The 26,125-nt window shown below is 39.8% G+C and overlaps 2 protein-coding genes across 3 annotated transcripts in view; both read left to right on the top strand.

Annotated features, from left to right (window-relative positions):
* The first annotated feature begins 513 nt into the window (after positions 1-513).
* slc10a2 (solute carrier family 10 member 2) lies at positions 514-5,805 on the top strand. The gene is made up of 6 exons (XM_088315427.1): positions 514-1,445; positions 1,678-1,796; positions 2,663-2,751; positions 2,835-3,010; positions 3,983-4,140; positions 5,129-5,805. The coding sequence occupies exons 1-6, from the start codon at positions 1,048-1,050 to the stop codon at positions 5,320-5,322; spliced, it is 1,134 nt and encodes a 377-aa protein (XP_088171553.1). The 5' UTR covers positions 514-1,047; the 3' UTR covers positions 5,323-5,805.
* A 1,909-nt stretch (positions 5,806-7,714) lies between these two features.
* klhdc3l (kelch domain containing 3-like) overlaps positions 7,715-26,125 on the top strand; it is a 19,681-nt gene continuing 1,270 nt past the window's right edge. Inside the window, exons 1-7 of one of the 2 annotated variants that reach the window (XM_088315241.1) lie at positions 7,715-8,100; positions 17,295-17,487; positions 18,424-18,506; positions 18,607-18,685; positions 20,516-20,562; positions 23,099-23,219; positions 23,514-23,703. In XM_088315241.1, coding sequence (XP_088171367.1) covers positions 17,328-17,487; positions 18,424-18,506; positions 18,607-18,685; positions 20,516-20,562; positions 23,099-23,219; positions 23,514-23,703 — 680 coding nt within the window. In that variant the 5' untranslated portion in view covers positions 7,715-8,100; positions 17,295-17,327. Of the gene's footprint in view, positions 8,101-17,294; positions 17,488-18,423; positions 18,507-18,606; positions 18,686-20,515; positions 20,563-23,098; positions 23,220-23,513; positions 23,704-26,125 lie in introns of those variants that run through there. The other variant, XM_088315242.1, reaches the window with a different exon arrangement.

The raw sequence follows: 26,125 nt of genomic DNA, 5'->3' as shown, positions 1-26,125 counted from the left end.
TATATATATGTGTGTGTGTGTATATATATATATATATATATATATATATATATATATATTATATATATATATATATATTATATATATATATATATATTATATATATAAATAATAACCAATTGCAGCAATCAATTATGTTGCATACTAGGAATACTATAATACTCTCTAAAAATAAATGAACAAAAAGCAACAGCAATCTTTGTGTGTCATTGTTGTGTGCTCCTGTGTTTGTTTAGGTTTTATTGCTCCTGGGCTCCCCCAGTGGTTATTATTTACCTGTAATACTAAATAAGCAATTAACTTACTTTTTCATTCAGTGTTGCAAACAAAATTTCAAATACCATTGGAACTGACTTACAGTTTGATAAATTAATCTTTATTCACGCGTCCTCAGTAGTCAATGACATGCCTGACAGGAATGTGTTCACATTTACAACCATGCACTGTGTGAACGAACCCTCTTTACTGAAAGGCGTATACCATATGATTTTCACTTTGTAATACTTTGTAAGTATTGTATATGTCAGAGCATTTTGTATTTTACTTTAAATTTACATCAGTTAACAACACCATAAAATATTTTATGTGTGGTCCTTGTGTGTGTGTGTGTGTATATAAGGTGTGCTCTATTGAGGACAAGCACAGCATCGTCTCTTTTAAATTCAGAAGACAGAGTAATTCATAGTTTAAGGTCTATAAAGTTTTAAGAGGCCAAAGAGCATATTTAAAGGAATGATGGTGCAATCACATTTCAAAAATGATTCTTTTATATGCACATGCTTTGAACACTGACCCCATAAAACGTAACAATGGTTAATTTTTTCCACGCAATTTTCCTTCCCACTATTATTTCCCAGATCCCAGCAGGGCATTGAGAGAAGTGGGCCGGACAGTTGGGTTACCATCATCTTATTGGATCACCAACAGAACAGGAAAGGATTTAGCCTAGTAAAATCTACACATTATAGGCTGTTGGAGACACGCATTCAGTTGTCTTTCAAAGTTGGCCGGCCACGGATAACTTTCCTCTGCCATCACATTTCCAATATGTCTTTATTCATGGAAACAACTGCTGAACTTGCTGCATGCCACTCTGAGGCCACCATCTGCTCCGGTGCTAACTGCCTTGTCCCACCCAGTGACTTTAATGCAACACTGGGCCTAGTGTTGAGCACTGTGCTCACCATCATGCTGGCCATGGTTATGTTTTCCATGGGCTGCACTGTGGACGCCCAAAAACTTTGGGGGCACCTGAAGAGACCCTGGGGCATCGTTATTGGTTTTCTCTGTCAATTTGGCATCATGCCTTTTACTGCCTTTGCTTTGTCATTTGCCTTCAATGTGTTGCCTGTTCAGGCCATTGTTATCATTATCATGGGTTGCTGTCCTGGAGGCTCTGGTTCCAATATTATCTGCTACTGGCTGGATGGAGACATGGACCTAAGGTAAGAAGCTGTCTGGTTCCTTTGATAATATCAAGTGGGCTAACAGTACAGTATGTTGGATGAATGAATATAATTGATCATATCCCCTTTAAGTACATTATTGCGTGATAAATGTGACACCATACTCATTGCATTGATTATTGGGCCAAAAAGTAATCACAATCACTCTTTTGAGATTCTACAATATTGAGTCATGAGAGAAGCTTGTAGCTGTTAATTTCCTTCTCTTCAGCATCAGTATGACAGCCTGTTCCTCCATACTGGCCTTGGGAATGATGCCACTCTGTCTGCTTATCTACACTTCCGTCTGGACTTCTTCAGATACCATCCAAATCCCTTATGACAGTATTGGTAAATATACAACTCATGTGGTACTGATAGACATATCAAAATTCTTCTTTCTTTTTTTTTTAATGTGCTTGAGAGAAGACCAAGGTTATTATCGTTAACAAAATAACTCAAATTGAGTTGAAAATGAATTTATTGTTAACAAAATAAAATATTAAAATGCTTAAAAAATAAAAATAAATGGAACTACATTGTGTGTTTTTAAAACTAGAAAAACCTCATTTTGTAATTTTTGACGTATTGACAAAGGAAGGTCAAATGGTTATTTGACATAAGTCCAAGGTTATTATAGTTAAAAAAAATAACTGAAACTAAAATTGAAGAAAACATCTTTAACAAAAAAATGTGAAGAAAAAATAATAACTTGAATTACATCTTGTGTTTATAAAAGTATAATTATAGGGGAAAAAATCATGTTGGTCAATATGATTTAAGGGCTTTTAGGATTTATTTTAAATGTATTTATTTCAGTATTGCTGAAGGTCCGTATAGATGGTCAAATGGTCATTTGACAATTGTACTTTACTTCTATTATGCCACACCTAGTGAACTTTTTATTTATCTAGCATTTGAAAAAAAAAACTCAATCTATTTAAAAAGAAAATTAATACTAAAACTAATCTAAAATGAAGCATTTTCCAAAAAATACAAATAGCTATAAACTAAAAAAAAATTCTAAAAACTAATTCAATCCAACAGAATTTTCATATACTGAATTCAAAATGAAACAAAAACTTACTGTAAACTGGGATAAAACAATGGATGTATCTTAATTTCCACTCATTTCTTTTTGCTGTGTTAGCTTTGTTATCTATTTTGGTCCTACTTAAACTGAGAGAATTAAAAAGACACCATCTGGGTTTCCTCAGGTATAACACTTGTGGCCCTCCTTGTCCCAATCACTGTGGGAATGTATTTTAAACGCAAATGGCCCGAATTGGCTAAAAAGATTCTCAAGGTAGGAATTTGCAATCATCTACTGTCTTCTTGCCCAAATAAATCTACATGTTACTTCCTATTTATTCTGTGTATTACGTCCAGGTTGGGTCCATTACAGGCTTTGGTCTCATTCTCATCATTGCTGTAGTTGGTGGAATACTTTACCAGTCTTCCTGGACCATTGCTCCCTCCCTTTGGATAATCGGAACTATCTACCCCTTTATTGGTTTTGGACTGGGTTTCCTTCTGGCCCGCTTTGTGGGTCAACCATGGTACAGGTAAGATGACAGTCCCCCGAATATGAACAGTTTCACAATATTGCCAAAGTAGTGTTAACCTGGATTTGTTTAATAGAATTAATTATTGGTTGTCATCACACAAGCTTTACTTAAATTTCTTCAGCATATATTGTAGTTTCACAGCACACTTTCAAGTCCCAAATATTCCCCAAAAGAGATGGGGTACCTTGTATGCAACGCGCCTTGTACTCTCAACCACTCAACCAAAGTGCATATCAGAGTGCATATTAGTACACCCTGCTGGTTAAAGTCCAAGAGAAATTTGCGGAGAATTGACTGACAAATAAATTCTGTGAATATGCTTTTTGGTGATGGTGTGGGCGAGAGCTGGACTAAAGGGCAGCTGCTCATGATGTCGTAGTTTGTCTTATCATTCATGTTATTGCAAGCAAGAAACTGCGCAGGTTTAGACAACAGACTGCAAAAAAAAGATAAACACTGCCCAAAGCACACCACTCACATCTCTTTAAACAGCCATCTGATTGGCTGAGGATGTTTGGCTCCCAGAATCCGTTGCAGTAATATTTTTGTTTTATTTTTATTTCTTTTTGGGATATGAAAGCGTTGAGAGATGCATGTTTGTGTTAGTCTAATTCCATTGTTTCATTGTTTTATTGTATGCGGTTCAGTGATACTTTTGGTTTTGTGACAGTGACATCCAGTGACATCCCTCCCTTGACACAAATCTTATAAATCGTTGTTGAGCTAGCGTGCGCGAGCTAGCGTGCGCGAGCTAGCGTGCGCGAGCTAGCGTGCGCGAGCTAGCGTGCGCGAGCTAGCGTGCGCGAGCTAGCGTGCGCGAGCTAGCGTGCGCGAGCTAGCGTGCGCGAGCTAGCTAAATTCGGAAAGAGCACCCTCAATTGCCCTTTGATATGGTACCTCTTTTGGCTGTTAAATTAAGGTACTTTAGTTCCGTTATACAGATTTGTTATATTTCGTTTTTTCCCCCAGGTGTCGAACAATTGCTTTGGAAACTGGTTTTCAGAACTCCCAGTTGTGTAGCACCATTGTCCAGCTGTCCTTCAGCCCAGCTGAACTGGAGGTCATGTTTGCGTTCCCGCTTATCTACAGCATCTTTCAGCTAGTGGTGGCCGTCATGTTTGTGGGAGGTGAGCTACAAGCTGGTTGATTAGACATTTGCCCGACTTTTTTTTTCTTTAGGCAGAGGTAATTGGGTCAGTAATTACTTCCCCTGAAAGGCCAATGAAAGAAATTGACATATGCCAGTTTAAATAGGTAATTAGAAACTGACAGAGCCATGATTTGGACTAAGAGTTAGCAGAAAAGAGAAACCCAGAACTGGAAGGATTAGGCGAGCAGTTTATTTATGCACACATGTGGATGAAATATAAAGATAAAGATAAAGATGTCCTTTATTAGTCACACAATGGGGAAATTTGAGGTGTTACAGCAGCAAAGATATAGATCACACAGAGTCGGCGGCGTAATGTAGCCGTTAATGTGTAACATTAGCAGCAGACATTCATAAAAAGCATGCAAATATACACAGTATAAACGTATCTAAGTGTAAGGAAACACTCCTAATGCCTGTCCATTATACAGAGGGGGAAACACTGTAATGATAAAAACTACTGAATGATTGAAAATACTGCAATGATAAAGATATTACACTGATAAAAGTACTGTAATGGTGAGAGTACTGAAATGACAGGAAAGTACTGCAATGATAGAAAATACTGCAATGATAAAATATATAACTGAAAAATGGAAAACCAGAATGCCCCTATATGTAGAGAGAGAGAGGGAGAGAGATATATATTTTTTTTTTGCTTTGTCCAAGTGTCCAAATAAGTTCAAGGACAATGATCAAGGTTCATACAATAAAATGTGCAATCAAAAGCTGTGTTAAACATACCTGGTATTTTTCATATGCCAAAGCAGTTTCAATTAATGACTGGAGGGGAGTGAAGGATTAAAAACAACAGTTTTACTGAGAAACAGTGTTCAATGACAGTGGTCTTTAATCGGAGTTTCACAAGATAAACTAGTTTCAATTGACCTGGTTTATAAGTGTCTGGCAATTGAGATGAATATGTTGAAATGATGATTCATTATTCTTGCAATATCGCTCCACAGGATACCAAGCCTATAAAAAGTCATGTGGTCGAGGATCATCTGAAACAGACAGTGAATCTCCATCTTTGGAAGACAGCTATGCAGAACGAGCAAAAGAGAAGCGCTATCGTGTGGAAAACGGCTCCTTTGAGTTGAATGAGGATCGTATGACTAAAGGCAAGGCTGAGCATGTTGACAAGCACACCCAGCTCTGAGATTATGACTGCTGACTTTGAACAAATTGACCTCCACAAGCATGGCAATACTGCTGAAAGCCCCAAACTTTGAACACAGATCACACTCTGCAGGCTAGGGTTGTGTGCAATGGTTTTACTCTACTAGACATTTTTAAAAGAACACCTGAAAAGGGTTATCCTAATGAAAGGCAAATCTTAGTAAGTTTTGTAGAGGGACATTTTTCTGGCTCCGAAGAAGTGAGGTAGTTGTATGGTCATTGTGTGCTTGTTATAAAGTCTTACTGGATCTCTTCAGTCAAAAAGCTCACGGGCGGGGTTGTGTGTGTGGATGTGTGTGTGGGGGGGTGTGCGCGCGCGTGTTGTGTACAAACTATTACACTCCTGAAGTTGTCCAGACTGAGCCAATTGAGTGACAGGATGAAATCAATTTGCACATCTAGGTAAATAAGCATATTCTGCAACCTTTTTTAAACTGAATAATCACCATTTATTTATAGTATTTTAGAAAGACTCCTTCAAACATATTTTGGTTTTTCATGTTTGATGGTTTGTTAATAAACTGATGGCTAACCTCAGGCTTCCTTGCATTTATTTGACTGAAAATGCTGAAAACGTTTTTCTGAGCATTATATGCACATAATGTATTTAATCTTAATTTACAGAGCGGGAGGTACGATGTAAAAAAATTAAATAAATAAATACACCATGAAATTTTTAATTAAAATAATAATTAATTAATTAAATGTTTCATTTATTAATTAAATGTGGAATTAAATAAATAAACGTGTCATTAAATTATCAATGATTATATGTAAAAAAAATCTATATAATTATTTCTGTATTTAATTCATTACTTATGTATTTAATCCATTATTTTTCATCTATTTAATTAATTATTTAATGGTACCGCGTTGCAGCGTTTCAATGAATTCATTTTATCTGTCAAACTCGCCCATCTAAGTGGGCGGAGCTAAACAGAGACGAACTCAAATCTTGTCTAAGCGATTGCTTTGGCCTGAAGTGGTTGCAAACATGTCGGCTACGACGTTGGAGGACTTTCATAAACTCCCTTGATTGAGCAGTCGAGGCTTGTATTTAGTTGTTTTGCTTGAATTCAAACCAATGCAGAGGTGAATAGCATCACTCAGTGTATCGCAGTATTTTCACCAGACACTCGGTTGGCATCAATCCATTATTCTGGAATTGATTTTCCTTGACTTGATGAGCAGCCCAACCAATCAGGTGTTGGGACCTGCCCACCAAACTTTGATGGGCGAGTTTGACGGAGAAAATAAATTCATAAAACACTACAATGGGGGACCATGAAATAATTAATTGAATACATAAATAATTAATCAAATACGTAACTCATTAATTAAATGAATAATTAAATACAGAAATAATTATATATTTTTTTACATATAATCATTGGTAATTTCATTAATGACGCATTTATGTATTTATTTAATTCCATATTTAATTAATAAATGAAACATTTAAAAAATTAATGAACGTTTTAATTAACATTTCATGGTGTATTTATTCAGTTAATTTTGGCACTTTCAGTCCTCCATATGTGGGTCGTGACAACAATGATGGCGAAAAACAGCCCAACGGTGCAATGTATTTATGAAAGAATAATGCTGGGATACAGAACATAAAAACATACATGGTGACACGGAGGCCTTTTGGCGAGGACTTTCTCGATGACTGACATTCAAACAAATTAAATTGGTTTTTGGTCCACCATCCACCGGCTGTTTCAAAGTGTACAGGTACAAATCTGCTGTTTCAAAGTGTACAGGCACAAATCTGTCTGAAACGTTCAGGGCCAATGTTACCGGTCTGTACAGCAAAAGTAATAACACTTGTGCCCCCTAGTGACGACTTCTTCCACTACAAATTGTCTTTTATAGCGAAAGAAATACTTTACCCGAGCTCGCAAGTACAAGTTTAATTTTCTTCAACTATACAATTATTTTACACACCTACAAGTCATTTCTGCTAAGAGTTTTTTTTTTACGATTACAAGTTATTATTTCCTACAGCTACATTATTTATTATAATTGTATTTATTTTTAGTTTTTTAACAAGTTGGGGTTTATTTTGCTCAAATACAAAATTATTTTCAAGACCAACATATTTATGACATTTACATTGTACAAATATAAGTTACTTTTGCGCCAAATCGACCATCATACAGCTTGAGCTGGCTCACGCCGACGAAACTATATTTGGGCACATTATTTTGTTGGTCTTTGAATTGAACTGTGGCATGTGGCAGTCACGTTCACTTCATCAGTATTTATTATACCATTAAGATTTTTGAGGGGCATTAATGCTTTAGTGATTCGGACTTTGTCCTAAAAGTCTAACGTTACACACTGTGACAGAACGCGGCCCGTAAACTTTGGTAATTTAGTTCCTGGCAGCTCTTGCGGAATAGTAAACTATATCCAGACGTAAACGCGCTGAACCAACACCCTTTCCTTCCCTTCACTTTGCCCCGCCTCCGGAATTCATGGAGCATTCAGGGAAACTGTGTGCATTGTACATATGCATTTTCGGCTTGGCATGTCTTTTCTTCAGAAAACAATTACAGAGAGGATTTATTCAACAATTTTTAGGATACATTGTTATCTAACTCAACCACCTAAAGAAAACAATTTTATTATTGCGAAAACGGAGGCCAATCCAATATCTTTATTGATATTTAGATTTACAAGGTACCCTGAATGTCTTGTCGGTCAATTTTTGCAAGGCAACATTTGATGGAAAAGCAGCAACAACGATTTCGTAAGTAACTCATACACTACTACTGATGTTTTTATAGTTTTTTTTTTTTTTGCAGGATTGTATAGTAACGCAACCTAAACATGGAGCTTAAGTTTTACTCACATCAGAAAACGTTAACAACTGAATACAAGTAGACGTCATCTCGTTCTTCCTCTCGTCTTCAACTTTACCGTTATTATTGAGGTCGACAGAAAGTGCGTTTGACAAAATAGTGAGATGAAAAAAGTCATTTTAAATTTTCATCCTCTGTTCGCGTATCCTACTTTCCCGGTTGTACGGTGCTTGGACGCCTGAGACCTCTCAACGATGCCTCCAAAATTCAACCGCGGCGATGTATTGCATAATAAAGTTTTCCAACCGTACCATATTGAACCATTTAATTCGTTCAGTTCAGCTAAAGTGGTGAGGTCGTTGATAATGATGGTGGTGATTATAATATTTGCTGTGTATTTGAATCTATCAGGTTGTTTTCGATTTTCATTTCATGTTGTTGTCCATGCATCTTTGTACACTAGGATTTATTAACTAAATAACATAGACAGGATGAAGCAAACAATACGTGTTTGGCCAATGTGTGGTCTACTTTCTGTCGTGACCTCAGAGCTGTTGGCCTAAATGGCAGTGATAAATTAAACGGAATACTTCAATGTTGTGAAGGTGATTAGGCGTTATTCGAGAATACCAGAGTACTTTCTTAGTCATATATAATGCAGTATGGAATCTTTGTATAATTAACGAAATATACACCTACAGTGTCATGTACAGTGAGCATCTGATGTCAATTCAACATAAATATGACATAAAAATCATTCCATTGATGTCATGCCCAATGGATTATTTTAAAATTCTTTATTAAAAAAAAGACGTGATTAAGGATTTTAACCTAGTTTTATTTACTTCAAATAATTTGCATTCTTTGCAAATATTAGCTGTACATCTTAAGTACATCATCTCGCTCAGAAGGTAAACCACACATTGTCCAAACACGTATTGTTTGCTTTATCCTGTCATTATATTTGGCTATCATATATATATATATATATATATATATATATATATATAATTCAAGTAAATATCTGTTACAAGCTTTGCAAAAGAATTGTAGTTGAAAAATGTGATTAATCATGGAATTTTTTGTGTTTTGTGATTTATTAGTTAAAAAAATTAATCCCTCGACAGCACTAATATATATATATATATATATATATATATATATATATATATATATATATATATATATATGCGCTGGAGCCTATCCCATCTATTTTGGGGCAATAGGCGGGGGACACCCTGAACTGGTTGCCACCCAATTGCAGGGCACACAGAGACGAACAACCATCCGCACTCACACTCATACCGAGGGGCAATTTTGAGTGTCCAATCAACCTGCCATGCATGTTTTTTGGAATGTGGGAGGAAACCGGGCCAATAAAAGGCGACACGGTGGCCGACTGGTTAGCCCGATGGCCTCACAGTGAGAGACAGCATTGGTCGTGGGCTCCGGCCATCCTGTGTGGAGTTTGCGTGTTCTCCCCGTACCTGCGTGGGTTTCCTCCCACATTCCAAAAAACATGCATGGCAGGTTGTATATATATATATATATATATATATATATGTATATATATATATATATATATATACATATATATATATACATATATATATATATATATATATATATATATATATATATATATACATATATATATATACATATATATATATATACATATATATACATATATATATATATATATATATATATATATATATATATATATATATATATATATATATACACACTAGGGCTGGGCGATAAACCGAAAATTTACCGCTACCGAAATTTATTATAATCACCGACATCATGTTTACCATAAAAAAAAGAAAAGTCTTTTCTGTCTGTGGCAATGTTCATGCCCCTTTAAGACGGCTACAGCGCGTCTAGTCACGTGACTCCACTCATCTCAACAAGAAAGACAACAGACGACGCGGTTGTAGCTGGCGATTCAAATTAAGAAGCGGCTGACACGGCTGAAGACGAATTAACATTAGTTGAAGTTGTTCCTGTTGCGCTTGTCCCGAAAAGGAATTCGACATCTGTCGTTTGGAAATGTTTTGGGTTCCATAAAGACGATGTTTGAGCAAAAGAACATGAACTACAAAGTGCGCCGTAAGCACCCAAAACAGCGCGTCCAATCTTTTCTTTTTCACCACCCACAACACAACCATGCTTTTGACTTGGAGCTTGTGCTGAAAGTTCAAAGTGAGACACAAGGTTGGACAAGTGACAACAGCCCATAACTGAGGCGACACCATACGAGAGAACGTCAACGAGGTGGATGCGATAGTCTAGCACATAGCTAAAGATATAGCTATTCTAGCTACAGTGGGGCGCACGGGATTTAAAGTAGCCGGCATGAGGTAGGAAAATATTTTTCGCAAACTGTACTTCCCAATATGGACCACATCTGGACGGGAGCTTAGACATGTCAAGTATTTTGCGTCCACATTTGACTTGTGTGTGATTTGAGGTCATATCGCACAGCCCTAATATATACTGATAGCCAAATATAATGGACAGCTAGCCAACTCATCTTGTGCATTTGAAGTCCTGTGGTGTGTTTCCCTGCAGACGATAGAGCCTGTAATCGCATTCCCAGTTGGAACACTTGTAAGCTCTCACTACCCATAACAACGAACAGACACTGACTCAACATACAGTACTATTTGTCTAGGTGACTGGTAAAGTAAGTTTCGTATGGCTACACCTCTATTCATAGAGGTGTGGGTCCGGGAGCGAAACAGAGTTTCGGTTCGGACGCCGGGTTTTTGGATCATTCTTGGATTCCCCGTATGGGTACTCTGCCACCGCACGACGACAACGTGATGATCCGGCGCGGCGGCCCTGAACTGTTGCCAGCCAGTCACAGGGTAGACATAGACGCCGTCACTGAGTGGGAACCGAACCCACGCTGCCCGCACACAACTCGGGCGAGTGTACCACTACACCATCAGTGACTCCCGCTAGGTGACTGGTAAACAGAATTTAATTCTGTTTTGTAATTTTGATGATTAATTACTCCCTTTGACGGATAAAGACGTCAAAGATCAATTTTTTTTACTGGGCTGGTATTAAATGAGTTAACACTCATGGAATCATTTTTTAATTAAATGGTCCTCTGTAGTTATCAACATTGGTAGATGGGGTGTGTACTGCGTACCCTTGTCGCACCCTCTAATAATTTGTGCCTTGTATCATCATTCCTACTTGTGCCTCAAAAGATTGATGCTGTTAGAATGAAGATTTCTGTTTACAAAATTATTATTGCTTTTTAATGTGCTAACCGTAGTCAGATACATTTTGGCCTCATGTGATTAAATAGATGAACATAATTAGCTGATGTGCTTTATTGTTTAAGCGTGTGCTTCTAATATTTTCATTTTCCCCCCTTTAGTGAAGTCTGCTGCATGTGGTTATGATTGATATTTTAAATAGATTTTAAATCAGGTTTTTCTTTCTGTTGATTTTATCCAAACATGGAAATCTTCACATGAAATTTGGCCAAATAATAGTAGTTAATCATGGCAGTGTATGAGTATTATGCTTTCTGCAATTGTTTTGCTGAGCTCAGGAGGAAGGAAAGAAAAGACATGAGGCACTCAAACAGCAGATAAATGACTGCAATCTAAGTGGATCCTAAACAATATTGATGTATAGAGTAGGGGTGTCCCGATACAACTTTTTTCACTTCTGATCCGATACCAATATTGCGACGACTTTGGAGTCAGCCAGTCCTTCCTCAAGCGCCTCTAACTGGTCCAAAATGCTGCTGCTTGTCTTTTAACTGGAACTCGGAAGATGGCTCACATACCCCAAACTTGGCCTCTCTTCACTGGCTCGAAGTACATTTTAGAGTTCGCTTTAAGATACTTCTGTTTGTCTTCTATTCTTTAAATGGCCTCGCCCCAGTGTACTTCTCCGAGCTCCTCCACCTCTACGTACCTGCCCGCTTCCTAAGGTGTCATGTCATCATCTACACCGCTTATCCTGTACAGGGTTGCGGGGGGTGCTGGAGCCTATCTCGGCTGACCACGGGCGAAAGGCACACCACACCCTGAACAAGTCACCAGCTAGTCTCAGGTCTGTCATTGACACTGTCACCAAATTGGAACCGATCCCACGCTCGATGCACACAAGTCAGGCGAATGTACCACTACACCATCAGCGACCCGCTGCCTAAGGTCTGCGGACCAATTTCTGGTAGAGGTGCCGAGGACTAAGCGCAGCCCACGTTTTTTGTTGCCGGTCCTTCCCTATGGATTGACCTCCATTGGCTGTCAGGCAAGCCCCATCTCTATCCACTTTTAAAACTCGTTTGAAGACACATTTTTATTCTTTAGCGTCCATCATGATTTGCTCTGGTTTACCTTAATCCCAGCCTCCACCATCCGGAAGGGCCCCACGTAGGAGGGCTGCATTGGGGTCCGATAGTTGTTGGGGTAGACAAAGACTTTGCTGATGGCAAGTCTGCTGGCAAATAAGAATGGGGGGGAAGGGGTGTGGTGAAATGTTTGAAAGGAAACAAATTTATCCGCAACCCCCTGGGACACAGCACGATAAGAAGTAACAGACCAGGGGGGTACAGCATCCAGGAGGAACTTTCCTGGAACATGCAATGGCCGTAAACCAGTTCAGCAGATGAGGTCCTCCTTGGGTGCAAATCTGAGACCCAACATGATCCACAGAAGATGGTCAACCCAGTTGCTGTTCGTGAGGTTGGCACACAGAGCGGCTTTCCTGCTCACAGATGGAAGAAGTGGTCCCACCGGTTCCACGTTCACATGGTCAAAATGTCTCTCTGGCACTAGAAAGGGTGCTAATAGGGCTCTAGTATGGTATTGTACCTTGGAGTGATGGCACAGCATAGGAGCCCGCCTGCCAAGGGACCGTTGGCCATCGTAGTACATCTGATCATTGAAATCGCTCTATTTTTCTTACGTCGGAAGTCACCAATCTCATCTCAGTTCACACTTACTGTATTTTTACGGCCAAAAGACACGCCGTATCAAAGACCGCAGCGTCAGTTGTGGGTGCTATTTCTGTATTTAACAGATGCATAGGACGCCCTCTATCATTGGGCGCAAACATAACCGAGCAGTCGTGCTAGCGTGTGTTTTTAAAATGGCATCGGGAGTTCGGTGGTACTTTATTTTAGCTCTTAACAACGTGCTAAAGTTGTTTTTGATCAGTCCTCATCCACAAATGCACCAAGTCCTTGTCTTCTGTATCCAAAATAATTTTTAAATCCATAATTTCAAAATATTTTCCACCATTTATGTGGCCTATAACCTGTGTAACTCAATATATTTTTATATATTATATATTTTTATATCTTTCCAGAGGTGAAATGAAATAATGTGGAAACACAACAATGCTCGCATCTCAACTGTTGTTGCGGCATTAAGAATTAAGCAATCGTATTCAAACTCACGTTAAATGTGAGTCAGAACACCAGTGCCACCATTTCAAGAGCCTCAGATTAACCTCAAATATATTGTGGATAATCTACTTTCCTTTTTTTCCTTTGCTTTCTTAGCCTGACAATGACTTCTATTTTCAACTGTTCATAATTATTCCCACCTTGTCAAAATTCCCAGTTTTAGCTAAAGACAAATGGCATGGTGCCACTACTATCCTTCATTGCAGATTCAGGCCCACCACAAAGACTGTGAAAACCTGGCGTGACGACGCCATGAGTGAATTACAGGACTGCTTTCAAGACACAAACTGGGACCTCTTTGATCATCAGGACCTTGATGTCTACACACATTGTGTACTGGACTACATCAAGTTCTGCATGGATACTGTGTCCCTACACAGGACTATACGGACCTTCCCAAATGCGAAGCCCTGGATGTCCAGCAGGGTTTGCGCTCTCCTCAAGGCCCGGGACGCTGCCTTCAGGTCAGGCGACAAAGCCCAGTACAGGGTGGCCCGTGCTGACCTGAGCAAAGGCATCAAGCTAGCCAAGGCAATCTACAAGGGGAGGCTGGAGGCCCACCTGGCCAGTAACAGACCACGGGAGGTGTGGCAGGGTCTACGGAGCATCACCAACTTCCGTGGCGGCAGCACGACCTCTGTAGACCCGAGTGCATCGCTGGCAGAGGAGCTTAACTGCTTCTTCGCTCGCTTTGACTCGCCCCAACCGTCACACCCCCGCACTTCATGCTCCAACTCCCCCCCACTCATCGTAGAGGAACACGATGTGAGGCGCGCGTTCCTGGCGGTTAACCCCAGAAAAGCTACTGGACCCGACGGAATACCAGGCAAGGTCCTCAGAGCATGTGCCCACCAACTGGCACATGTTTTCTGCAGGATCTTCAACCGCTCCCTGGCTCAAGCAGTCATCCCCTCCTGCTTGAAAACTTCCACCATTATTCCTGTCCCCAAAAAGTCACCAGCCGTCCACCTGAATGACTACCGTCCTGTTGCTCTCACACCAGTCATCATGAAGTGCTTCGAGAGGCTGGTTCTCCAGCACATCAGGGACTGCCTTCCTCCCACTCTGGACCCCTACCAGTTTGCATACCGGGCTAACCGATCCACTGAGGACGCCATCGACACTGCTCTGCATGTTGTGCTGGGCCACCTGGAACGACAGCAGAGCTATGCAAGGATGCTCTTTGTGGACTACAGCTCGGCATTCAACACGATCATCCCAGACATCCTCGTCGCCAAACTGGACATTCTCGGCCTCCCTGCCCTCACACGCATCTGGATTAAGGACTTTCTGACCAACAGACCCCAGACTGTGTTGCTCGGCCCCTACACGTCCTCCACCCGCATGCTGAGCACCGGTTCCCCTCAAGGATGCGTGCTGAGCCCTCTTCTGTACGCCCTCTACACCTACGACTGCAGCCCGGCCCACGGCAACAACACCATCGTCAAGTTTGCTGACGACACGACAGTGGTCGGTCTGATCTCGGAAGGTGACGAGACAGCCTACAGAGAGGAGGTAAAGAGACTGACAACTTGGTGCAAGGACAACAGACTGCACCTTAACTCTGCTAAAACAAAGGAGATTGTCGTCGACTTCAGGAGGAACAAGACGCTGCCGCCCCCCCTCTGCATCGAAGGCGTGTGTGTGGAGAGGGTCCACACGTTCAAGTTCCTGGGAGTACAGATCTCCGACGACCTTTCTTGGACTCACAACACCACAGCAGTGGTAAAGAAGGTCCGCCAGCGTCTGCACTTTCTGAGAGTCCTCAGGAAATTCAACCTGGACAGGAAGCTGCTGCTAGCCTTCTACCACTCGTCCATCGAGAGCCTGCTGACGTACTGTGTCTCCACCTGGTACAGCGGCTGCACTGAGGCGGACAGAGTGAGGCTCCAGAGGACAGTCAAAACAGCGCAAAGGATTATTGGCTTCCCTCTCCCCTCACTGTCGGACATCTACACCGCCCGGTGCCTCAGAAGGGCTCTCAACATCGTCAAAGACAATACACACCCAAACTCACACCTGTTCGACCTGATGCCCTCCGGCAGGCGCTACAGATGCATCTAATCGAGGACCAATAGACTGAGAAACAGTTTCTTTCCGAGAGCCATCTCCATTCTGAACTCTCACACACACACGAGAACACCCTTACCTTGCAGAACAGCATTGTGATGTGTTTTTATATACACTATTCAGTACTAAATTTCATTGCACTCTCTTATTTATTTATCTAATTTATATATTTGTCTGTATTATTGTTGTATTGAACTGGAGAGGGGAGCTCTCTAATCTCGTTGCACACTTGAGTACAATGACAATAAAGGGATTTCTAATTCTAATTTTCTAATTCTAATTCATTGTAGGAATGGTGTTCTCCAGGTGATGATGAGCAGAGTGTTGTGTTTCTGACAAACGCTCAGAACGTGCCAAAAGGTTTAACCTTGGTCTCGTCAGACCATGAAACATTTTCAACATATGGTGATTTATTTTATGGTTGAATGAAACCAAGGGTTTTTTTTGGGCTATAATTGCAGAATTACCATCATTCATTTCATGTGGCCGAGGCTTCCACTAACTAAATTACAAAGGTTTACAGGTTACGCTGAGTCAGAATGGGTCACGTTAAACTTCTAAGTCAAAGTCCAAATCGTGAAAGCAATGGAGGTCATGTTACGGATATACTGTAATAAATATTGATAGACTGACTGAAGTGTAAGCACCACACGCCACAGTTGAATCATTGTATACTACCCACAAATATATCTTTGTTCAACTGGTTATGCCAGTGACATCTAGAAAGGCAGAACAGTAAAATATATCCACAGAGTCATGGATTCCTGCAAGTATATCAGATTAATGTTCAATTAACTCATTTATAACCATTGACGGCTGAAGACGTCAAAGATCCATTTATTTTTTTTTACTTGGCTGGTTGTGAATGAGTTAAACAGCATGCTGCCTGCACGCTGCAAATATAGAGGGAAGGTGGGCGTGGCTGATGACAGCAGGCGGGCGTGAGAGGGGAACGATGGGCATGAACAAAAACGCGAAGGCACGCCCCTAGTGCAAAGCACGGCCCCCGTGCCCCTATATAGACCTGTTATACGCTTTGTGCAAAACATTGTTTTGGCTATTTATCAGAAAAAATGGCACCTACGAAGAGACACGCCCATGAAGCACAGTTTAAGATGCTAGCTATCAGCTACGTGAAGGAACATGGGAATCAAGCAGCCGCGAGAGAATTAAAAATCAACAAATCCATGGTTCGGAAGTCGAGGAAGCAGGAAGACAAACTTCGCAAATTCAAGAAGACGACGCTGAGTTTCCGTAGAAACAAGGCGAGGTGGCCCGTGTTGGAAGACGAACTCGAGTAATGGATTGCTGATCAGAATCAGAATCAGAATGCCCTTTGTTGTCATTGTACTCAGTATGCAACGAGATTAGAACAGAACAGTTGGGAGAAGAGTCTCCACCATCACTATTCGACGGAGGGCAATAATGCTTGCTGGAGAATTGAACATCGAACATTTTCAAGGAAAGGCGTCTTGGTGTTTCCGTTAGGCTCGCATAGATGTCTGTCACTAGAATTAACCTTTAGAAAACAGTGTGGCAGTAATTTCATGAGGCTTGTAAAAGTATGTGTTACTTGTGTCTGTCTTTTTCCTTTTTAAAAGCGGTTTGGTTTTCCTCATTTAGAAAATGGTCCAGTAAGGCTGGCATGGACCAACAATGAGTCAAAATATTCCCTGCCTGTGGAGCCAGCTTCCACAAAGCATCACTTCTCCTTGTGACCGCTATAAGCATGCGTGCTGCAGCTACGATGGGAACGTCTATATTCTGGGAGGAAGAGACAACAGCACTCTGAGGGACTTCTGGAGGTACAGTGTAGGTAAGCCATAGACAAAGCATGACTCTTGAGCATTTGATTTGAAGGACATATTTCATGCATTTTTATTTTTAATTAGAACGGTTCATAGGTTCTTTTCAATATGTCTGTGACACGCTGACATCGAAATAACCCAAAGATAAAAAATATTACAGCATATAAAAGAGCTGTTCAAATGAAACATCCATCCAGCCATTATCCAATCCGCTTCTAATCACAAGGGTTATAGAGGTACTGGAGCCTATCCCAGCTGTCTTCGGCCAGTAGGCGGGGCTACACCCTGAACTGGTTGCCAACCAATCGCAGGGCACAATCACACCTGGGGCAATTTATAATGTTCAGTCAACCTACCATGCGTGTTTTGGGAACGTAGGAGGAAACCAGAGTACCTGGAGAAAACCCATGCATGCGCGAGGAGAACATGCAAACTCCACACAGGAAGGCCGGACCTGGAATCACACCCTGCCCCTCCAAAGTGTGAGGTGGTCGTGCTAAGCAGTCGTCCACCAAATGAAACATTTAAATCCCAAAATAGATTATGAGGTTCATTCCCATGATGGTTGTATGTTAACTTGTGACCATAACTCTATATGATATAGTTGAAATGTTCATTCATCCATAATTTAAATTAGACATTTTATAGGCCTTTTCAGCCAGCTCTTGATTATCTTTGTGTTCACATCAGGGCAGCGCATAAGGATGGCAGGGCCGCAGTGCAAGCTTTTCCATATGGTTGGTCTGTTGCGGTCAGCACTCTTTAGTCAGCTCCTCTAGATTTGAACATTTTCAACTTAAGGGTGCATCACGGCAAACACCCACCTTCCGCGTCGCATCGTTATTTTTTACATACAAAACTATTGGAATTGCCTGCTGCTTCCACAGAGGTCTTTGTTACCTTCATTCTGAAATTTCTTCTTCAATACCCATTTTTTTTTTTAGTGCGTAATGAATGGACAGAGTTGGGGTGCGTAGGCGAGGCCGCACCAGAGGAAGTGGAGGAACATTCTATGGTCGTTCACAAGGTGAAAATTATTTTCTACTTGTTCTTAAATATTGGTATGCATGCATGCATGCATACGTGCGATTAATGGCTGGGCTATGTTAAGCAATCTGACTTTTCAGGGCTTTATATATGTGTTTGGAGGCACACTAGATTCAGCATACACTTCGCTGAGATGTCCTCTCTGGGTGTTTGACATTGGTAAGTTTTTTTTTCGACGAAGATGAAACATGTTGCATCATGCATGCATGCCAGTGTGGTTTCGTAGTCTAGCTACAAAAGTTCACAACTGGTATATAGTGTCTTCAGGGTTTACTAAAGGTTAAATTTGGCCCTATATAACTGAACTTAAATTTAGGACTTTAGGCTGATACACAGCACATGCATTCGAAAAGTTTCCAGTGTTCTATTTATTTCAATGTTTTGAAACTGTGATTCAACTGAAGTACACTTTATTTATAGAGCACTTTAAAATCAACTACAGCTGCAACAAAATGCTGTACATAAGCTCAATCATTAAACACAATAACTACTACCGCTCTAGTAACTGCTATTACTTTTAATTAGTATTACCGCTACTACTATAATGGGATCCGTGATGATAAATTACTTTTTCTTTTAATGTTTTTCACCCCCTCAAAATCTTGATTAAGCCAGGATAAGTTGCCAACAAGTGTCTTCTATAAAAATGTGTTGGCTTCTTAAAAAAAAAAAAAGGTGAATTTTTATTTATTTATTTTGATATTGAAATAGAATCTTCAAATTGTTGAATCTGAGTTTGCTGAACCGCGAGTATGCAGGAAAACGGTCTACTGCTACAGTGGTACCTCAAGCTACGAACTTGATTCGTTCTGTTCCAGAGTTGAAAATAATTTCACTTTCAAATGGTGAGTGCTGCAAAAAGAAGTTTGGGAACCACTGACAGCTCTTCAACAAAAGAATGTGTGCATTACTGAAAATGTTCATAAAAAGGATCTTTTGTAACTTGAGTTTCCACTGTATTATTATTATTACTGCTACTACTTCTACTACTACAACCACTAATAATATTTATGATGATGATAATAATAATGATAATGATGATGATTGTTATTATTATATTTATTGTGATGACAATAAGTGACCGGCAGATGTTGATACAGATTATTAGTTTTCAATAAGGTGGATAACCAATATTTGAATCAATATTAATTTTCATTAAAAGGGAATATCTTGGTGTCATATTTTTTAACTAATTAAGCACAAAAAAATTCTGTAATTATTAATTGCGATTTTTCACTAATTGCGATTTTTCACTATTTGTGTAGCTTGTAACAGTTAGTTTACTTGAATAATATTTTACATTTAATGTAAAATCACCAAACAGGTAGTATATTTTAATTAAAAGACTGTTTAATTGTTGAATCTGATCTAAACGTAACTTTACAGGCATTTTCCTTGGAAACAATTCTCAAAACCTACACAGTACATTTAGTTGTAAGCACCACACTCCAGCAGTGTTGGTATGCAAGGCTCAGTGGTAACTTGAGCAGGGTGTTTTGTTCTGAGATGATGTGCTAAAGATGTACAGCTAATATGATACTGTATATGAATTTGGCTTTGCCTGTTGCACTATTAGAGGTACCAAGGACTAAGCAATGCCGCAGCGGAGACCCAGCATTTGCCAGTCCTTGTCTTTCGAATGACGTCCCGCTAAATGTTAGGCAAACCCCCTTGCTTTCTATCTTTAAAACTCGTCTTAAACCTCATTTTCATTCTTTGGCGTTCTACTCAGCATGAGACTCGGTTTTGTTTTTTCTGATTTTGTGCTTTTAACTGTCTTCATTATTATTTAGTATTATTGTTTGTTGTTGTATGACTTTATTTTCCCTGTACAGCACTTTGTATATAGCAGTGGTTGTCTGAAAGTACATTTTAAATACAGTTGAGTTGAGAATAATAACAACATTGTTGCGTGACAAAACAGCACAAGTTGTTCGTGTTTTCCTTTGAAATCACAACGTACAACTTAAATCTTTTTGTTTGTTTCAGGAAAGCAGAAATGGGTGCACTGTTCGAGAAAAGAAAGTGCTCCTCAGGTAGAGACACATTTTTGTTATTTTTATCCCCCATTATCTGAAATGCTTATCCTACACCCCAGACTGGTTGTCAGCCAATCTCAGGGCACACATGGACAAACAACAAGTCACACTCACGCTCACACCTAGGGACAATTCAGGGTGTCCAATCAACCTAACATACATGTTTTTGGAACGTGGTACCTGGAAGAACACGCAAACTCCACACAGGAAGGGCAGAGCCTGGAAGCGTACACGTTAACCACAGTTCTGTACATTCTATCTTCAAATTAATTTGGCCCTTTCACATAAAGTTTAGTGTAAATTATTTTAATATTTTTAATTTTTTTTTTTGATGAATCCGATATCGCACCGTATCTGTGAAAATACGGTACTTAAGGAATTGGGTAATCAAAATTTTTATTGGCTCATAATGTTGATGAAATGGGACTGCTGATAGGGTAAAAAGCTCATTTGCATCGTCATGTGTCCACGTTGATCGGATTGGGACAACCCTTTGAAATATATTACACACTCTTGAAACTTTGTTTTTCTTAATAACTAACACTTTCTAGTGTGTCCAAGTGTTTACAGGACAGATAGTGCAGTTATTATATTTCTATGTGATTTTTTTCTGCGTTAAATATGATATATTTGTGAGGTCAGAGGTTCATAATGTCAAATAAGATGACGTAGCTCATGATCTCTTGAATTCATACTGATGCCATTTTTTCACGTTGCGATCTAGGTGCCATCTCAGCCAATTGGGTCACCAAATTCATTCAAACTTACTGTATTTTCACGACCATAGGGCAAACTTTAAATCCTAAATATTCCCCAAAACAGGCGACGCTCCCTGTAATGCGACGCGCCTAGTGTGTGGACTTAGATCCATAGATCATGTGTTATTACCTCGAGCAACGGGCCTTAGGGCATTTCAGACTGCATGTTAGCACACCTTGCTGGTTTAAGTCTGAAACCACAGTATGCAGAATTGATTGTGACAAATAAATTCTCTGAACACTACTGTCGGTGATGGTTTGAGACAGTAAGTTAGAATAGACCAGTATGTACGTGCGGGAGAAAACTGGACAAAAGGGAAGTTGTCCACAATGTCATAGTCTGTCTTAGCATTCATGTTATTGCAAGCAAGAAACATCACAGGTGCAGACGACAGACTGAAAAAAAAAAAACACTGCCCAAAGCACACCACTCACATCTCTCTAACCAGCCATCTGAGGCTGATAGGCTCCCAGAAAGCATTGGAGTACTCTTTGTGTTATTTTTGTTTCTTTTTGGGATATAAATGGCATGAGAGATGTTTTGTGTTGTATTTCTTTGTTTCATTATTTGATTTTGATTTAAAACCATGACTCTAAGGAATGTGGTGACTAGTCCGATCGCTCACCTGTTATTATTGATTCGCTGTGTTGTCAAGAGATTTCTAGCAGCTGTATACCGTTGTTCACACAGCTTCCTTTCTCTAACTGAGAGCTAGCATGTGCGAGCTAGCATGTGCCTCATAGTGTGGCGCGCCCAGTCTATGTGTCAAATTCAGAAATAGCACCGACAACTGACGCTGTGCCCTTTGAGACGGCACTTTTGGCCATGGAAATATGGTAAATATTTATGCAATCAGCTTAATGGTCAGTCATGTTGGAACAGAAATAGAGATGAAACTACAAAAATATTATTTTGCAATTAAATGACCAAAATTATAATTGTTAGTAAAATAATTAAAATCACAGGTACATACTGAAAGTATAGCATCGCAATGGGGTTGTCTTAAATAGAAGAAAATTAGATAAGCATCTTAATGCAATTTTGCACATTAGAAATTGTTAACTGCAACAACCAACATGAGTTTTCATGCATGCACGATCCACAGCATCTAAGAAAGACGAGTTGATGAACGCTGAATTGAGTTAATGCAATCGGCTTGTTCTGGGATGTGGTAACTGACTCTATAAACGCCCCCTCTAACAAACAGGAATAAAGATAACTTTCCTCTCACATATTTTGAAAATTAAAAATAAATTTTGCATGTATATTATTATACGCAATGATTCTCAAACATTGGACAACAATTACTTATTATGAAAGTGGAGTTGTCTTATGTGGGCAAGAGATCCTGTTTTATTACCTAGCTCCTTTGACCTGATTTGACAATTTGAATTTAAAATCCTTCTCCTCCAATATAATGCATCAAATGAACCAGAATTGTTTTACCTTACAGAATATGTGGTGATTTTATCAACCTATGATGGCATTAGGCTCTCTAAGTTCACAGTTACTTGTGATTCACAGAATAAAAGCTTAGGCTTTACATGATAAGTACTTTGAAACCAATCACCTGTCAACAAGTTTAAAAATAAAAAATGATAAGCGATTGGAATAGAAGATAAACCAATATATCCAATGTATTTATACAACTTATTTATTTGTGTTATTAGCATAGTTGTAGACCTCCTCCTTTAAAGGAGCCTGTGGTAATACGGCACTATATAAATAAAACTAACTTCAACTGTGACTATGTGTTATGTTTTCATGGCTGTAGACCCCAATGCCAACCAACAGGAAAGGCCACAGTGCGGTGGTGATAGGTTCATCCATGCTGGTGTACGGTGGCTTCATAGATATAAAGGGATCATCTCAAGAATTTTGGAGTTTGGATTGTGGTGAGTATAGAACAATAATAAAAAGAATCATTTATTGTTATTAATATATTAGAAGAGTAAAAAAAGAGTGGAGTTAAGGTATACATTATTTCGGAAGAAAAATAGCAGTAGCGCAACCTGGCACCTCAGCAGATGTACGAGATGAGATTTATGGGTGTGGTGAAGGCAGACTTGCAGATAGCTGGAGTTAGACCAGAGGATAAGAGCGGATGCTGAAGTTGACTCCTGAATAAGGTATGCTGTAGCACATACACAATGTTTGCGTTTATATTCCACGTGTGTTTTTCTTGACAGAAACTATGGTTTGGTCGCTGCTTACTAGTTTACTGCAGGGATCTCTTAGCCCAGGGCCCAGACACAGTCACTCTGCTATGGTCTACCAGAGCTGCATGTACCTGTTTGGTGGCTTGAAAGGCTTGAGAGAGCAGAGAGATTTCTGGAAGTGGAATCCTGCCAGCTACACATGGAGTTCACTCAAAACCAAGTGAGTTACTAGGAATAAAGCGGATGACAGTGCTGCTGTCATGTGAGAATACTATTTAGTATATAGAACCCAGGAGCAGACATGACACGTTATCTACAAAAATATGAAGTCACTAAAGAGAGCAGGACTGGATTCACAAGACATGGAAGAAATCTGACGTCCTCACTTGCACTTAAATAATCAAAGACATTAGGCCTATATGACATAATAAAGAAACAAATCCTATTCGGACCAGAGCAACTACAACGTAACTGATTCATCATGATACGTCAATGATCTACCACTCACAACAGGACCACCCTCAAGGGGCTCCACCCAATGCCCAGAAACTAAAATGAAAAAAAAAAACAAAAAAAAAAAGGTAAAAAAATCAAGAACACCTACTAAACTTAAATTCGAAAAAGGCAAAGTAACTGAACAAACATTCGGAAACCAGCATGACTCGGATTAAGGCATGAAACAAACAGCAGCTTGACACGACAAAGAAAATGAAGCAACAAAGCCTGCAAGAAAACAAACTAAATAGAAACAGATGAGACAATGAGGAACATGCGGACTGGAGCTGATTGGGTAACACAATGGATTGGGTAAACAAGCACAGGTCGACACAATAACAAGACAGAAACATATTGTGCTGTGAAAAATGTGAGACGAACCTTTGTGTGCTTTTGTGACAACAGTGATTTTTGCCTGGGAGTCTTTCTTGTAGTGGAGTCGTTAACACTGACCTTAACTGAAGCCAGCGAGGCCTGTCGTTCTTTGGATGGTTTTTGAGGTTGTTTTATGACCTCCTGGATGAGTCGTCATCCCACTCTTGAGCACCACAGCCTTGGAAATGGCTGCTTGCACTGTTGTAGCTTTCAAAAAAACTGTATAATTTCTGAATGTTTGCACGGCAACGACACAGACGCTTACAATAACGAGAGGGAACGTGACGTGTTAAATATTTCAATACTTCAATAAAGTACAACCAAACTAAGTTTTACTCCCGCTGCCCACGTCAAAGACAATACCCACCCAAACTCACACCTGTTCGACCTGATGCCCTCTGGCAGGCGCTACAGATGCATCGGCTGCCAGGATGGCCGAGTGGTCTAAGGCGCCGCGTTCAGGGCCCAGACTCCCCAGGAGGCCTGGGTTCGAATCGCGTGGCTGCCAGGATGGCCGAGTGGTCTAAGGCGCCGCGTTCAGGACCCAGTCTCCCCAGGAGGCCTGGGTTCGAATCTCGAATTTCCCCATTGTGGGACTAATAAAGGCATTATTAAATTAAATTAAATCGAGGACCAATAGGCTGAGAAACAGTTTCTTCCCGAGAGCCATCTCCATTCTGAACTCTCACACACACACACGAGAACACCCCTACCTTGCGGAACAGCATTGTGATGTGTTTTTATATACACTATTCAGTACTAAATTCCATTGCACTCTCTTATTTATTTATCTAATTTATATATTTTTCTGTATTATTGTTGTATTGTACTGGAGAGGGGAGCCCTCTAATCTCGTTGCACACTTGAGTACAATGACAATAAAGGGATTTCTAATTCTAATTCTAATTCTAATTCTAATGTCCATGCTTGCATATGTTTTGGCATACATGCGTGCAATGGTATGTTTTACCATGCCTGCACCCAATAATACGGTGCGACGTATGTACCGAAATAGCACCCAGAACTGAGACTGCATCTTTTAAAACGGTACACCTTATTTACAATTTCAATCTACTAATGGATGCATTTTTAATGAATAATGGTTACAATTTTCAGAAGCGTATGCCCTGTTTTTTGACCAATTTCTGCCTTTGAGTAGTGTTATCTTATCTCTGTGTGTGTTTCCACGTGGACTGGATGTTCGTCACAACCAGTGACAACTTCCAAAACCTGTTCTTCCTCAAGGGGAACATGTCCTTGTTGGGAGACCCCAGCAACAAAGGGCTTTTGAGAGGGTAACCACAGGGCGGAGTTATAAAATCTAAGAATTTCCATATAATTTGTGTGTATAAAGTTGTCCACACAGTTTCAAAATATATAAAATTATGTGTTCTGTGACCTTTTGTTTTTTTTTTTGTTTTTTTACTGACATTCCTACAATAGTGTTGACAGACTGTAATTTATCAACGACGGAAGCATGGTTAAAATAATGACGATGCACTGACGGTCTGGCATATCGGTGACATTTACTGACGGTCCTAAAATTACATACGACGAACTGTAGATTTTTTTTAGTTAAAATAACATTGACGGACTGATGATTACAGTTTGGTTCCGCTTGATATAATGACAAATAATGGATGGGTATGCCAGCTGCTGGCGAATGACAAATGTCCGACCAGCAAGATTTACTGATGTGCCCACCTCTGAACATAACTGCCTCACACGAAAAAACATCAAATGCCCTAACTCCCCCTATTGTTATTTTCCCC

The sequence above is a fragment of the Idiotropiscis lumnitzeri genome, chromosome 14 (assembly GCF_059441095.1).
Source record: "Idiotropiscis lumnitzeri isolate Australia: NSW breed Sydney's pygmy pipehorse chromosome 14, RoL_Ilum_1.0, whole genome shotgun sequence".
Lineage (NCBI taxonomy): Eukaryota > Metazoa > Chordata > Actinopteri > Syngnathiformes > Syngnathidae > Idiotropiscis > Idiotropiscis lumnitzeri.
Note: the sequence above shows the minus strand (reverse complement) of the source record. Positions and strands in the feature narration are given on the sequence as shown.